This window comes from Semicossyphus pulcher, unplaced genomic scaffold (assembly GCF_022749685.1).
Source record: "Semicossyphus pulcher isolate SPU_LCO1_2020_fin unplaced genomic scaffold, fSemPul1.0.p SCAF_4, whole genome shotgun sequence".
Lineage (NCBI taxonomy): Eukaryota > Metazoa > Chordata > Actinopteri > Labriformes > Labridae > Semicossyphus > Semicossyphus pulcher.
In genome coordinates, this window is record NW_027211715.1 from 17,015,761 (window position 1) to 17,031,411 (window position 15,651).

At 45.1% G+C, this 15,651-nt stretch overlaps 1 protein-coding gene across 2 annotated transcripts in view; it reads right to left on the reverse strand.

The window, feature by feature from the left end:
- Positions 1-10,800, reverse strand: part of tle2b (TLE family member 2, transcriptional corepressor b) — an 81,782-nt gene extending 70,982 nt beyond the window's left edge. For both annotated transcript variants that reach the window (XM_069679310.1, XM_069679309.1), the window contains exon 1: positions 9,961-10,800. In XM_069679310.1, coding sequence (XP_069535411.1) covers positions 9,961-9,984 — 24 coding nt within the window. In that variant the 5' untranslated portion in view covers positions 9,985-10,800. The remainder of the gene's footprint in view (positions 1-9,960) is intronic.
- Positions 10,801-15,651: the final 4,851 nt, after the last annotated feature.

Here is a 15,651-nt window from a genome sequence, read left to right on the forward strand (position 1 = left end):
AATCCACCCATGTGCCCGTTTGTTCATCTGTTTACACATCCATCCACCCATCTACTCCATCCATCCAAACTGAGCGGATAGTCACTACAGAGCTGCTGGGTGGCTATCGGCCCGCAGCTACAGCTAAAAGATTGGCGGTTTCAGTGGCGGGGCTTCATTAGTCTAGACAAGCACAATTCAATTAGATTTCAATTAGTCCGACGGTGGAGGTCAGAGACGCGGTGGGTTCCCCGGTAATTAATCCACGAGCCGAGCTGAGCTGAGCTAAACTGAGCCGAGGCAGGCGTAGCAGGGACATCTAGATGGCTGCATGGGCAGAACACACACAAACCTTTTCGGTGTATGTGTGTGTGTGGGAAGGAGGGGGGGGTGGTGGGATGGATGGGATGGGTGGGTGTCTGCCAACAGATCCCTGCTGACCTTGATTCACACCACACACACTCAGCAGGAGAGGGGAGGAGGGGTGGATAGTGATCTGGCACACGCAGACACACAAACACGCACCCAACCTGGCCATGAGCGTACTGGAAAACACACAAACAAACAAACACACACTGCCACACACACAAGAAAACCCACAGTGGGAAGGAGGGGAGGGACGGAGGGATGGATTGACGAGGGCGGAAAAGAGGTGGAAGAGAGATAGATAGTCGTCTGTCAGACAGAAGGATGGATGGACTGAGGGATGGAGGAAGTGATAGACTACTCTGACATCCTTACAGAGGAATGAAAGAACGAGCGGAGAGACAGATGATGAAAGAGCGTCGGGCTGCTGACTGAGAGAGATAGCCAGCCATTCATCCGTCTGACACCGAGGGGATAGAGAGACGACGGAGAGAAAGAGAGAGAGAGAGACAGTGGAGCTGTAGTCATCACAGCCTGGTCGCTCTGCATCGTCCATCGGTCTGTGCTAATACTGCTCCCACCATCTGCTGCCGTGAACACATGAACACACAGACACATACTCATGCGGATGCACACAGACACAGTGCTGCTGGCGGGTTACATCAGCAGCACTAAGTCATATAACAAAGCCAGTAGTCACAGATCAGGATTATACAAGAGATCTGCGCGTGGCAGCCGTCGGTGTCAACATGGCGACCTCTGTGGCGTCCCGATGAGAGAGATTTGAATTTCTTTCATCTGTCGGACTAAAACGCAGAAATGTCTCTCTTTTGATTTGCAAGTAACACCTTCGTGAATGAGTTTCATGGATCCTGGAGCAATGAAACTTCTTACGAGCAGAGAGGAAATGAAAAAAATACACACGCTCACACACAGAAAGTTATAAGGTCTCCAGGCTGTTGGAGAAATAGTCCCTGCCTGTGCCGAGCTCTGCTTGTCAAGTATGGAAAGCTTGTATTAAGTGAATTCATGCTTATTAGAAATAAAAGGAGACGCTGTCCTGTGCAACAAAATCTTCCGGTAAAACTAAATTTCACGCGTTTCATTTCTGCAACATTTAGCCGCAGAGCACCAAGAACGCTCGGTCAGTTAGCTAGCTACTGCGCTGTGGAGAACGTCTGTCTACGCCCACTTCTCAACGATCAAATCAAATCCCTCTAATGATATGACCCGCCTGCACGTCCTGTTTCACTCTGAAATACGTCACGAAACGGAAGCTAGATACTCTCGAAATGTCGTTTCAGCTCGACTTTAAAAAAAGAGGATAAATGTCCATCCTTCTGAGTGTTTGTCAAGACGCCGGCATCATCAATTCTTGCCGTATGCACACCAGAACAGACATTTGTTGTTGGAGCGAGTGTGTGTTTATGTGTGTGTGTGTGTTCGGTCTCTCCTGTATTGTGACAGATGGCCGCCCAGACTGTAAGAGGTCCAATAGCGCATCACGAAGGGCCAAAAAAACAGCCTACCGCCTGTGTTTTCATGTGTGTATGCATATATGTGTGTGTGTGTGTGTGTAAGCACCGTAGCAGCCAGCAGAGGGGATCCTGAAACCCAAAACTGATCCGGTTAATCTAGGAGGTGGAGGTGGAGGAGGGGGGGAGGAGGGATGGGAGTGAGGGAGGGGTCACTTGTGCACAAACAAACACACACAAACACACACACACACACACACACACACACGCACACACACACACACACACACACACACACACACACACACACACACACACACACACACACACACACACACACACACACACACACACACACACACACACGCACACACACACACAGACACCATGTGGGACAGAAGTCAATCACAATTTGGTCGAGCTGGCACGAGCCAGAAGAGAATTAGGAGGGATTATCTATGGTGGGGGGGAGGGAGGCAATGGGAGGAGTGGGGGTCAAAGCCCATCATGCTGTATCACATAACAGCATGGAGGTGTGGTCCAATGGCAGTAACCATGACCTGTCAGGCTGTCCGACTCTCTGTCACAAGTTTGATTTCATAAGATTTGCCTGTTGTTTCCTGTTTCAAACTTGCTTTCCCTTACTAGATGTAAAACTGGACCTTGTGATGACCCATCCTCGCCTGAATCAACACCTCAAAGTGACACTCAAACAATCTCGCTGTTTCACTTCATCCACTGACTTCCTTTCTGTAATTTTCAGTCATGTTTTTCACCATCCGCTCTGAATATTAGGTCAGTGTGGTTCCATCTGTCTCTCTGTCGGCCTCTCTGTCTGTCACTTGGATCTTCTGTTCGAGCAGCTGCCTGTTTTTCCACCACTGGCAGCGGCTGCATGAGAGAGACAGCGGCTGTGAAACAGATGCAGGTCTGGGGCTGCAGCCACACTAATATGTTTATAATTTCAAAACAAATAACTTTTACTTTGTTTATAGAAAGCATCCACAACACAACAGAACAGAAATCTGACCCCTTTAAATAAAGGGTTTGTGTTTTTTTCACAAACTGACACTTTAGTGATGCAGACACCCACAGAAGAAAACTCACTAATGAATTACAGGCGCTGCTGACCTTGTTTTCTATTCCAACAGCTGTAGTGCAGTTAATATCAGCGTTTTATAATGCTTCATTTGCCTACATGCGCAGGAGCCAAGCTATTACTCGAACCGGCTCCATCTCCAGCTGCATTAACAACCCTACATGTGGCACCGCGGTTCTGAGTGAGAGGTCTGATCATATTGCACAGGTGCAGCGCTTAACACGTAACAGTGAGTGCAAGGATAACTGTTTGAAATGGAGAGCGATTTTTCATTCAGCAGAAGCAACATGATTGTCAGCTGACAAAAAAAGCATTAGCCTACAGATTAAAAGCCATGGAAGCTTTTAATAGTGGACTAATAATTAACAGCATGGAAAGTAATGTCTGATACACCTCCCCTGACTTGTGCTTGTACGAGCCATAATGTCAACTGACTGACACGAGGCTTTGGCTGCTTGAATTGAGAGGGGTATCCAGCACGTGAGCGGGCCAGGACGCCCTTCTAAATAGTGATACAACAGTGGCGTCGCCTGTTTACACCAACATTCGCCCAATGTACGTGAATGCTCGCACTGACAGCGCTGTAGTTCAGACGTAGTCTCAGTGTGATTGAGAAAGAGACGTCTCTGTGTGTGCTTGTCTCCTCCGTCTATCTGTTAAGCTCCTGGCACACTTTCTACCAACACATGAGCATTCACACGGTATAAGCAGGCATGCCTATGCATGGACGCATTCATTTGAACAAAGCGCCTACAAACAAAACATTTTCTCTTTCTTGTGCTGCTCTGTCGCGTTCCTCCCTCCCTCTTCTCTCCCTTCTTTCCTTACTTATCATCCTTAGCCCCTTTGTTCTTCCTTTCACCCGAGTGTCTCAGAGACAAGCAGAGACACATTCAGATAGCGCATGAAATAATAATTGGCTGGTGAAATATTTAGGAAAAAGGCACATGAATAGATGAGAAATACGGAGTGTGGCGGAGGAGTGTCAGAGCCCCCTGTGTACATGTCTGTGTGCGTCTGTGTCTGCTGAAGTGAGCAGCAGAGAACATAAGCAACAGCTCATTGGTTTGGAGTTAGTGTGGACGGCCGACTGAAGAAGAGCCGCAGGGAAGAGAGAGAATGCATCTTTTTATGAAGCCTTCACTTTTTCCTCTGACTCTCTGACAGACTTTTATGCACTTGTGCAGACCACTCAAAGGTTTTGATAACTTTAGGGAGAGCCACGCTGCCAGCCTCCCAACAACAGAAGCTCATTTAGAGTTTGTGGCCCTCTTGTTGTCCTGAAAAGCCATTAGACCAAAAGTCAGACAGCCAGTCAGTCCACCAGTTAGCCTTTCAGAGAGCTAGTCCGTCAATGCTGCAGCTCACCAGTCAGCCACTAAGCCAGCGGTGGATTACAAATCAGGCAAAGATTGGCAGCCAAAAGAGTCTCTGGACGCCATCCAAGCCTCGCTCTGATCATTTCTTTTAATGACAAAGACCTCAGAACATTTTTTTTGAGGATTTGATTTGAGGATAGAAAATGGCCTGTTTTCTTTTTAATCAGAGAGCAGACTTAATCTGGCCGGCTGAGGATGAAGTTCTTGGTTGCTTGTGCGACTTCTTGCTTGTTCTGTTGGTCGCCTCGCTGCAGCTGTATTGTTGTAACTTGACTTTTTGCCATTTAACGGGGGTTGCCTTTGAGATGCTGAGTGAAATTAAATGTAAACAAGATGAGGACAAAGGAAAGGAGGGGAGAATGTCATCTGTGGGAGGTGACAGAAATCTGCTGCGCTGTTTGCTGTACATGGCTTTCATTACAGCCACGAATGTCGGGGAAAAACAAACTGCCTGATGAGGCTCCATGCCGGGAAGAAAAAGGTCCAGTATGCACAAAAAAAGGAAGATCTCTATATACATATTAGCAAACACTTACAGGATAAAATATGCACTCGTATGTAACAACATTAATAACAACATACCACGCACACAACAAAATCCAGCTTTAAGACTCTTACAGGGGCTCTGCCCTCATTAATGGAGCATATGTGATTCCTGCGGCCACATATTTGGCATTAGTTTGTTTACTTGGCCATAAAATTAAAGTGTTTCCCTTCTCAAGGCCAAAGGGGAAGGAAGCCCTCCCCCCTGACGCAGATGAACGATTTTCCAACAGCTACTTACATTTTTCTTTTTAACATTCTTCTCCTTTTTTCATCCCCCAACACCTTCTTTTACTACACTTAGTTCAGGGACTCTGATAGCCTCATGAAAAAGTAGAGAGTGTCCAGATGGAACGGCAAAACACACTTGTGTGCTTGAGTTGCGTTACTTATTCGGTAAGTCATCATACCATGTCATATCATAAATAATCGTGTTAAAATTTAATCAGCGTGCTCAACCCTGTGACAATAACTTTTTTAAACCAAAGCTCACCGTCTCTTACTTCCTGCCGACACACACACGACCTCATGCCGTGTGTTCTGCAGGTGTAGCCACTAAAACTAAACTGCTTTGTGACCGGGCGAGGTGCGGCTGATAAAAGGAATGCACTCGATGAAAAGTCGCCTTGCGTAACCGAGCGTCTGACTCGATCATCCGGACGACATGATCTGCAACGGTAGCAGCGTCGTGTGCTTGTTTACAGTTTACAGGCAGGTTACACAGACTCTGCTGCTCAGAGGTCAGGTCACCCTGCGCTCTCATAAAGGGCTGTACTAACGTGAAGTCAGACGGACTTTTCCTGCAGATTAGTCGTGGAAAAGAAGATACTGGCGAGTTTTCGTGTTGCACAGAGCTGCAACGTAGCAGCATAACACTTAATTTGCTTCACTAGCTCAAGTCCTGCGATGTGGCTATTGCTCATGAGCATGTCGCAATTGCGATTGGTTAAACGATTTATTGTGCAGCGGGAGGAGACTGAATGATGTGCAAGCATGATGTAATCCAAATGATCAGAGCAGATTTGATTATGCAGTGTTTTATAGTTCTCTTGCAGTTAAGGAACTAAATTTGCAGCACCTAAACAGGAGCCAACTTTCTTTCTCTCTTTATCATTCGCTTCCTGAATAAACTGTCTGATCTTCAACCCCTGGACTGCAGCCACCACTGCTCCTTGTTAGAGATGGATCTGTGGCGTACACACAAAGCAACAGCTTCAAGTATATTCTCACAGGACGGCCAAATATATGCGTTAAATAACGTTAAATATGAATGTGTGTGCATGAGACTGTGAGTCTGAGATCTGATAAGTCCAGGTTGCAGGCGAGAAGTTACAGACATCTTTCTCAACCATGAACAGGCAGTAAATCATCTCTCTCTCTGGCAGCCAATCAAGGGCTCGTACATTCACAGCAACAGTCGAGGTCGAACTGGAACATTATTTATTGTTATTGTTGTTGGCACACACACACACACACACACACACACAAACCACCACTGTTCTTCTTTCCCCTTCCTTTCCAGGATACAAACACACACACACACACACACACACACAATCAAACACCTTAACAGCTGAACACACACACAAGCACTTTAACAGGAACACAAGGACAAATATAAACACAGACATGGTGTACACACACACTCACACATACACTCACAGATATGTAATACTTTAGCGCAATTGCACACATACACCTCACAAAGGAGAGGTACGCAGCACACACACATTTACACACATCTAACCCAACAAACAAGGCAACACACACACTGTAGGTACAGAAATCTATATACTCACACATGAAAAGAAAACACACACACATTTACACACTCCTGATAACGCCTGCCACAAAAATCCAGTGGAACCAATTACAGCTCCGCTCGCTTGGCAAATCAGCCTTCGTGTTTAACCTTTTCCTGCCGGGGAGCGAGCAGAACAAAGTCTTCGGCTCTGATAAAAAATAATAACACTGCTCGGGCCTTGGATGTACATTTTCTGTTTATACGGGAGACCCATTCCTCATTGTTTCCAAAGAGACGCACAGGGGCTGAGATGAGCGACATTCAAGGCAGCTCTGTCCTCTCTGGCTGTCTGTCACTGCCAGGAAGTAGACCGTGATGTTCGACTGACACCAAGAAAACAACAATCATACTGAGAGAACAGTGTCACGCCTGTTTACTCAGAAGTCACTCCACTGCATTTAGTCCTTTTTATGATATTTCATACAGGCATGTCACTTCCTGACAACGTTTAACAAATAACTGAATTTAATAGTCAAAGTTAAAAAAATTAAGCTGTTGCGAAGATGGAATAATGACATGCGACTATAGTAGTGGCTGCAGGTCAGAGGTCTCAGTGTTTCTAGGAGGCCAGGCCTCACCGATAAGAATCCGAAAACTACAACTTTATAACTTTATGTACTTACTGAGGTGAAACCGGCACATATTTTATGGATAACATATTTTCTGGTGTTCGCTCTGATGTTCCCCAGCTGTTCTGCCTGAACTCTCTGTGATTTACAGAGTTTCATGATGTACAGATTTTTTACATAGCTAGATTTTTTTTAGCTGGTTAAGTCTGTAAGTGGCTGCACAAGGCAATGTTGTTGGGGTGGACCCAGCAGGAAATGCTGGCTGGTGGCTGGGGAATGAGCACCAGAGCCGGGACGGACAACAGAAAAACAGTCGGCTTCCTCCCAGTGAACACAGCCGGACCAGGACTGACTAAGCCCAGTTTGACAACAGAACCAAGGTGATTAACAGCGGCTCTGACAGAACTCTGGCTCTGGGGACCTGCCTAAAAGAGGCAGGGTTACACCTGTGTAAGCCTGAGGGTGAAACGATCCAAACACAGCAAGCAATCCACCTCAGTGTTGATTATTATATGAAAATATACTTGAAGAAACAACTTTGATTTTCACTTATTTTTGAAGTTGTATCTGTAGTCGTCAATCTTTTCTGTGTTTGTTCAGCCATAGTAGATTACTGTTTACTCGCAACACTTGCAGAGACCGGAAAAGCAGCCGCTTAGCTCCGCCTACCCTCTCTGGCAGACCAACCACTGCTGGGTGATGGGAAACGCATCACTAACTGGGCGCCGCTTGGGATTTTTTCTGCGAAAGTCGCACCAGACACCCAGCCTGTAATACTGCAAATGCAAAGGCTTTCATCAGTGGGCCGTAGGCTCAATCACCATTGTGTTACCTCATTCCGCGATAGATAGTGACTTAACAGACATTTATTTACATGAAAATCTTCAAGATTATTATTTTAACCTCTCGTAGTAATGCAAGTGCAAGAATGCATCTTTACTTTAAGAGACGCTCCACACTTTAACGTGTGTTTTTATTTGTCTGTTGGTGTTTGTATCAGAATTTTAAACTAACATTACCTGTGCTGAAGAGGGCTCAAAACCTCTACTGTTTTAGATCTGCTCCAAACCTTGCAAGACCAATGCTGATATCGAGTCGATTTCACCAGCAAGGACAGTTTTGACATGAGTTATATACCAGCCCGTTTGGAAAAGCAGATAAGCTCATAAAAACTGGACGAACTACATATTTTATAAGTAACCCTGTTCTGAAGTTATATGGACACACACTGACATGGGTATCTCAATGTACATACACACTCACACAACAAACACACGCATGCATGCGCTCACACAACTGTTCTCGCACCCTCACACCTCACAGCAGATCACATTTCATAGCAACACCACAAATAAAGTTCTCCTGGCAGAGAAGGACAGAGAGAAAAAAAAGAGGAGAGACAGACAGAGAGATAGAAGCGATCGATCGGTTGGAGTTGGCTCAATCTGGGATTGAACTTTATCAAAAACGCAGAGCTTCGCGGCAGGAAGCTCTCTGATTCGCCTCTAAAGGAGAGAACAGAGAAATGTTCACACTCTATTCTTCCTTTGCATCTCTCATTCATTTTCATTCCTCTCTCCACCCCCGGCCGTGCCTTTTAAAAGAATTCTTTCTCTCTTTTTTCCCTTTCTTGGCTCTCACATCTTTCACTTTCTCTCCTTTGTTTTTTCACTTCTCTCTTGTTTCTCTTCGGCGTCTCCCTCTGCCTTCTCTTCCAGCGGCTGGCTTATTAGCATTCTCTCTGTACATATAATTGATTCCTCATGCCTTCCTCTTGTGAAAATGTCATTCATAATTCTGTGTGATAGCTAGCTGGCTGGCTTGCTGGCTGGATGACTGAGTGTTTGGCTGGCTGGCTGGCTGGCTGGCTGGCTGCGAGGCAAAGTGGCCACTGACCCATTTGTAGCAGATACAAAGAGACTGACAACCAAATCTGATTATAGCAACCGGACCGGGGCCCCTTGCGAAACGAATGGCCTAAGCCAGACTGAGCCTAAGCTGTCATTCATCCTTCTGGGCTTTTTTTACTCACTGTGTGTTTAACCTTTTATTTCCGTCTGGCAGGTAAATTAGCAGCAAATGCTCACTGCTGATGAAGGCTGAAAGTGAAGGAGGGAAGGGACTTTAAGGAGGCGTTAGAGGGGAGGTACTTTGGGTGCACTTGTGACCTTTTTTTAGCTTTAATGAATTAAGTGGAATTAAACTATCAATTAAACAGTGAGTGCGTGTGTGTCTCTCTTGTGTGAAAACGGACTACTGACACACACATTTAAACCAAGAGATCACCATGCACACAGACAGTGTTACATGCATCGCACACTTGGAGATAATTTAACAGACGCGCACTTAAAGGTGCAGTTTCAGTTAAATGCCACCTACAGAGCTAACCATCAACAAGGTCTCAAAGGCACCTGGCTGCAGCTGACGGAGAGGGTGTATGTGTGTGCACAGCAGGGAATCTCTTAGCCCAAACAGTCCCCCCCCTCCGTTCTAGTCTCACTGCTCATGTTACAGTACAGTCCCTGTGACTAAACAAGACAGAGAGACAGACAGGACGAGAGAAGACTTAAGAGGAAGATAGACATAAGAAGAGTTAAAGCAAAAGCAGGAATGACACAAGATGAGGCAAGCAGAGACAGGGAGCAAAAGAAGGACAGAGGGAGAGAAAGGTGACAAGGTGACAGAGGAGTTGAGAGACAGACATGGAGAGAGATGGAGAGACAGAGAGACATAAGGAGGTACTTACAGGATGCCTTCCCTGAGGGTACATGATCCCAGGAGAGGAGAGGCTGCCAGTCCGTTTGATGGCCAGGTTAGTCCCCTGGCCCTCCACTCCTCTGCCCTCCACAGGGTTTCACACACACACACACAAACACACACACACTCAGAAAGTCCTGTCTCTGCTCCTTAGCGGGGTTGAGCAGCAGTGTTTACTCCTCACAGTCTTTCCCCCTCTTTTCTTCCTCCCTCTCTTCTAAGGAGAATTCCTGTTGACACGCAACTGAAGAACGCTCAATCCGTCGCCTTGTTTATCCAACAGTATCATGATAAAACGGAGCACCACACTTTGCCTCCTTCTCCTCCTCCTCCTCCTCCTTCAAAGTCTCAGTTTCTCCTCCTCTCTTTCTCCCTCTACTTGTCTTCCTCTTGGTGTCTCTTCCCCTTTCCTCAACCTGTGATCAGTCAAGGTCCACACGCAGTGACATGACACAGAGAATTTCATCCAGGCGAGCTCCCCTCTTCTTCTCCTCCTCCTCCTCCACCTCCTCCTCCTTGTGCCCCTTCACCCGGCCGTCCAATGGCGAAACATACAAATGTAAACACACACTCCGCTCCGTCCAAATAGTCTTCCTCTCTGCTTTTTCCTCCTCTTTCACCCTCTCTCTGACACGCTGAAGCCTCTGCCTTGACTGCTGCCGCAGAAAAGAAGAAGGATAGAAGGAGGAGAAGAAGAAGAGGAAGAAGGAGGGAGGGAGGGGAGATGGAAGAGAAGGAGGGAGAGAGAGAGAGAGCTTTGTTTTTAATCTAAATGTGGAAAAAACACGAGAGGAAAGCAGGAAAGAACAGCAGGTCAGTGGAGGATCCAGCGGGCTTTTCAGCAGCAAGCCCTAGACTGTAATATATTGTGCCTGTTGGCTTCAACACAAACACGACAGGCTGCTAAAGCTCCTCTTAAGGTGGAACTGAGTAGATAGAGACACCCAGTCGCACCGAGAGAGGCGGAGGGAGGAGGGAGGGAGGCAAAGAGGGAGAGAGATGGATCTCTTTTCAGTTGTGGTCAGACAGACAAAGCAATCAGTCATGCACAAAGACTTAAACTGATATGAATCGAGATCCACACACACAAACGCTCCGAGACGCATACACGCATTCATGACAGCTATGTGGGCACACTTGTTTCCTCAGCACACACACGGCTGCAGATACACACACAACAGCGACTCAGAGTGATAAGTTTATTACCCAGTTTACACGTAGCATTGAAATGCATCTTGATAGTCATCCAATCGCGCTTAATCGCGTATAAATCCAGGTGTAAACACACTTAAGATGCACTGACGACTGCCACTCGTCTTAGCGCGCAAACCTCCTCAGGAATGAGCCTGAGACGCAGTGCATCCAGATGTTTGTCAAGTGTAAATGCATCAGCATGTCAGACCACATACGTCAACTCAAGCAGAGGAACTTCATCCAAGGAGCAGCATTAAAGTTACATTACGCAGTTAATCGGCTGGATGTCCAGAGGTCTGCATGACTCACAGGCAGCGACAGAATGTGAGGGAAAAAAGGAGGATTTGTACTCGAATTGGATGCAAGTCAATCCATCCGTTCTTATGGGGGAAAATCCTTTTGAAACACAGGAATTAATTCATTACATTTTTCCGTTAGCGGCGACAGTGATCCAAAAAACAGAAGAGCTGTGCAGTTCCTTCAAAAGGACTTCCAGCAGTATATATAGGGCCACACATTGTGTAGTAAAATCTGCCAAATGTGCTCAACAGGGTCCAATTACATCCAAATATGTCCCCTAAATCAATCAGGCAGGTACCTTGAGGATTACCACTCCAACACCCCACAAATATCCCGCCCCAGCAGGATAAAAATGTCCGCCTGCCTACTTCTGACTGCTGGCTCCGGCGCTCGAGTTATTTACAGGTCGTCCCAGAATGGACGTGGACCGACTAAGACCGGGTATTTAAAGCCTTTCTATGTACAGCGTGGCAGACGGGCCCGGCCGTCTTCTGGCGCTGTTTATAATGAGTTTATCCAGGGCAGCTCTGCCTTTGAACTTGATCAAACAGCCATTAATCCGACACTGTAAAATCGGACACAGGCAGTCTTGGCATCCGTGGAGGGTTTCCAGTAAGACAGAAACAGCATTTGATAACAAGAGGGTTAGCCAGAGGGCAGCCCCAAAGCCTCAATTAAGGTCACGTAGAGACATCCTATTATCCGATGCAGTCTAATAACAGACACTATAGATCCTTTTTGGGGAGCTCTAATGCTGGCTTATGGTAACCTGTTCAAACTCTGCAAGGTTTGTCTGAACTGCACTGTGACTACTTTTAGTGCTGGTGTCTGATCTGATCTGTCTATCGTATCCCATCTCACAGTAAATTGGATTTGAAAGATGCCTCTGTTTCTTGGTAGAAACTAAAGCCTACGGTGGCTAATGTTACAAATTTAGTTCACTTACTTTAAACGATACATTTAAGCCAGTTACAAACTTTTTAAGGCCTTCATCCCCAGCGTAAAACAAGACGTAAACACAACGTGCCTCACAAGGAGACATGCTTCTGCTCGTGATCCCCTTATTATGTCACGTTATGATTATGTCTATAAAGCAACAAACACAGAAACCATGAAGGAAAATTCAATGTATTTTCCTATGATTACTGCTTGGGGCTGCACCATCACTGCTAGGCAGTCTCATGGAAATCATGTGGAGTCAGAAGCAACCATCTGGCTAAAATGTTTGTCTGCAAACATTGATCCAAATTTATAATAGGCCTACAATTAACAGATGTATTTACATCCAAAGTGTTTATTCTGCTAAGGGTTGCACAGAGCTGAAGCCTCCTCTAGTAAATACTGGTTGAGAGGTAGACCCGAAGAGGTCATCTTTACAACTTTACACCTACAGTACTTGTTGAAGTCCTCACCAACACAGACTGAACATGCTAATACCACAAAATAAGGCACAAGCTGTCCATCATTCAAAGCCAAGGCCTTCATGCTGTGAGGCGACAGCGCTAAGAGTTCAACGAAACATACAGTTTTCTTTACACTTTCAACTCTCTTTTCTGCTCCTCTCTTCATCTGCCTTCATTCAAAACCTCTCTTTTATCTTCCTCTCCTAGACACACATACACACTACGTCATCCAATGACGCCCCCACTTCCATTCCCCATGTAGCCCATTGTACTAATCAGCATTATCTAATTTTGTAGAATGGATTATGCAGGTGATCACTCCCCTGACTCCTCACACTGGGTTTTTAGAGACACAGACAGGCAGGCAGGCGAACAAACACACAGACAGACAAACATCCACACAGATATGTCCAAAGCTCGCAGTTGTATTTAGCGTAGATTCTTTATAATACTGCAACTGATCTATAGCATGTTACCACTGTACAATGTAAGTGCTGACTGAGAGCTAAAGATAGGGAATGAAACAGGAATGAATAAACTAAACTAAACTGATATTTCTCTGCAGTTTGGGTTTGATATATTATAGCAATAAACTGGCAAAAGCCGGCAACAGAACCGTAACACATACTCAGGCGAAGTTACCTTCAGATCATTACTTTTAATAAATCAAAACTGGGGTTTATTGCCAGGTAGGTTTACACATACAAGGAATTTGTTTTGGTATTTCGATACAGGCCAATTAACAGATCTAGAATAAAAACAAGTAAAAGACTTACATAGAACAAAATAAAAAACAGGCAATAAGAATAAAAAATATTCAAAAAACGTGTGTAATTAAAAACTGTACAGATGTGCAGGTATGTGCAGATATTTTTTTATAGTAAAATTGCAAATGTTTTCTTTCGCATCAAAAGAAAAAATATTTGCCAGCTTAAAGTGAGAAGATTGCATTCTACTGACCTCTGCTTTGGTAATACATGAGGAAGTTCAGGGATACAGCACTGAGGGGATCCACAGAGGAGAGTCGGAGTGATGGTCGGCATCTAAAACACAGAGAGACAGAAGAGACTGCTAAGAAGTAAAGACACTGAGCTCTCAATTCTCAAATGCCTCCAGATGATATTACCTGACTTCTAAATAAAGATAAATAACACGTGTAAACATTTCTAGTAGAGTAACAGCACCCATAATGTCAGCAGTCAGGAAACATCACACGTAGGTCCAATGAAGTGGACTTCATAAAGCTGGCCTTTGTTATACATTATATTTGAGGACCATTAGGCTCACATTGCCCGAGACAGTGGTTACCACCTGAGTATTGCGACATACTAAAAATTCAACTACAATAGTCAATTGTATTCATCCTATACTTATACATTACTAAATACGTAGGTTTAAAAAAATCTACAGTCTTCCAATTAAAAGTTTGACGACACAGTTCTGTCTCAATATACTGTACAGTAGGCTATAGCTAAAACTACAATGAACTGTAAAAACTGTGACACTTGGGCCAAATTGGCCAACCCTGTTGACAAAAGGTCAGGATAATTAATAATTGTCATAAACCAAATTCTAAATTAAAAACACACTACAGTACTTTTTTTATTGTCATAAAGTTAGCCTACCTAGCTTACAGAAAAAATGCCACCTGGTTGAGAGACGTCAGGATAGCTACAAACATTAATTTGGCCCTTAAGACCAGTAATTAACGGTCGCCGGAGTCGATATAACTTACTTTCAAACCAGGTCACCTGTAAGTTTGGTAACTGCTCGTGCCTTGTTGTTTTTCTTACTTCAACAACAAGCTCTTAAGGCGAGAAAACTCAAGTTAATTGCTTACATGTCTCAATTTAGACTGTAGAAAATGATACCAGCAACTCTCCGGTTCCACCTTAAAAGCTCTTCCTTGTCTGAGAGCTGCCTCTGCACTCTGATTGGCCAAAGGGAGGCCGTGTTCAAACCAATCATTCTCAGTGTACCCCACGTTGGGTCCTGATGTCACGGGGCAATCAGGCCAATCGCGGGCCGACCCTGCCGCTGAATGGGTGTGGGCGGCGGCGGGGAGAGGAGGTGAGCTGAGGAGTCTGTGGGGATTGTGGGCATTGAAGTCCCAATTATTCTGCACACATACACACAGGCACACGCAGCTACACAAGCACAGCACACACACTCTCGAGCGCGCGCTTGCCTACGCACGCTGTCAGTCACGCTACATAAATGCTCAGTAAATTCCACCGTTAATTTCAATCCCGCTATTTGTGCTGCACACACTAACGCACGCACACACACACACACACACACACACAGGATACAGTACACATACTCACACACAGAGTGGGTAAACACATCACTTGTGGGACAAGTCCAGTTCGAAATAAAAGATTTTTTTTTCTTGCCAATTTCCTTTATTCTACTTCAAACACTGAAATCAAAATAAACAAATGGGTGGCCTTCATATGGCAAAATTAAAATAATGAGGCATAAGGAACAACATAATTCATTGCATACAGGGATATAAGAAGTCAACTGTGGCATTGCAGTGTCTCAGTTTGTGCTTTGAAATATGGCAGGCATCCTGTTGTGTTGGTTTGTTTAGATCTTTTCTTTCTTTTTAAATACATGAATACAAATTGTAGTCACAAACACAAAGGGAAGTAGTGGGTGCCTGATTTCTGCCTACATTACCCCCTTGCTCTATTTCTTTATATATCACACACATATTGTGATAGTTGGTGTGTCCCAACACGCTTTGCTATGATAGCTTTCTTCACAGTCTGCTTTTT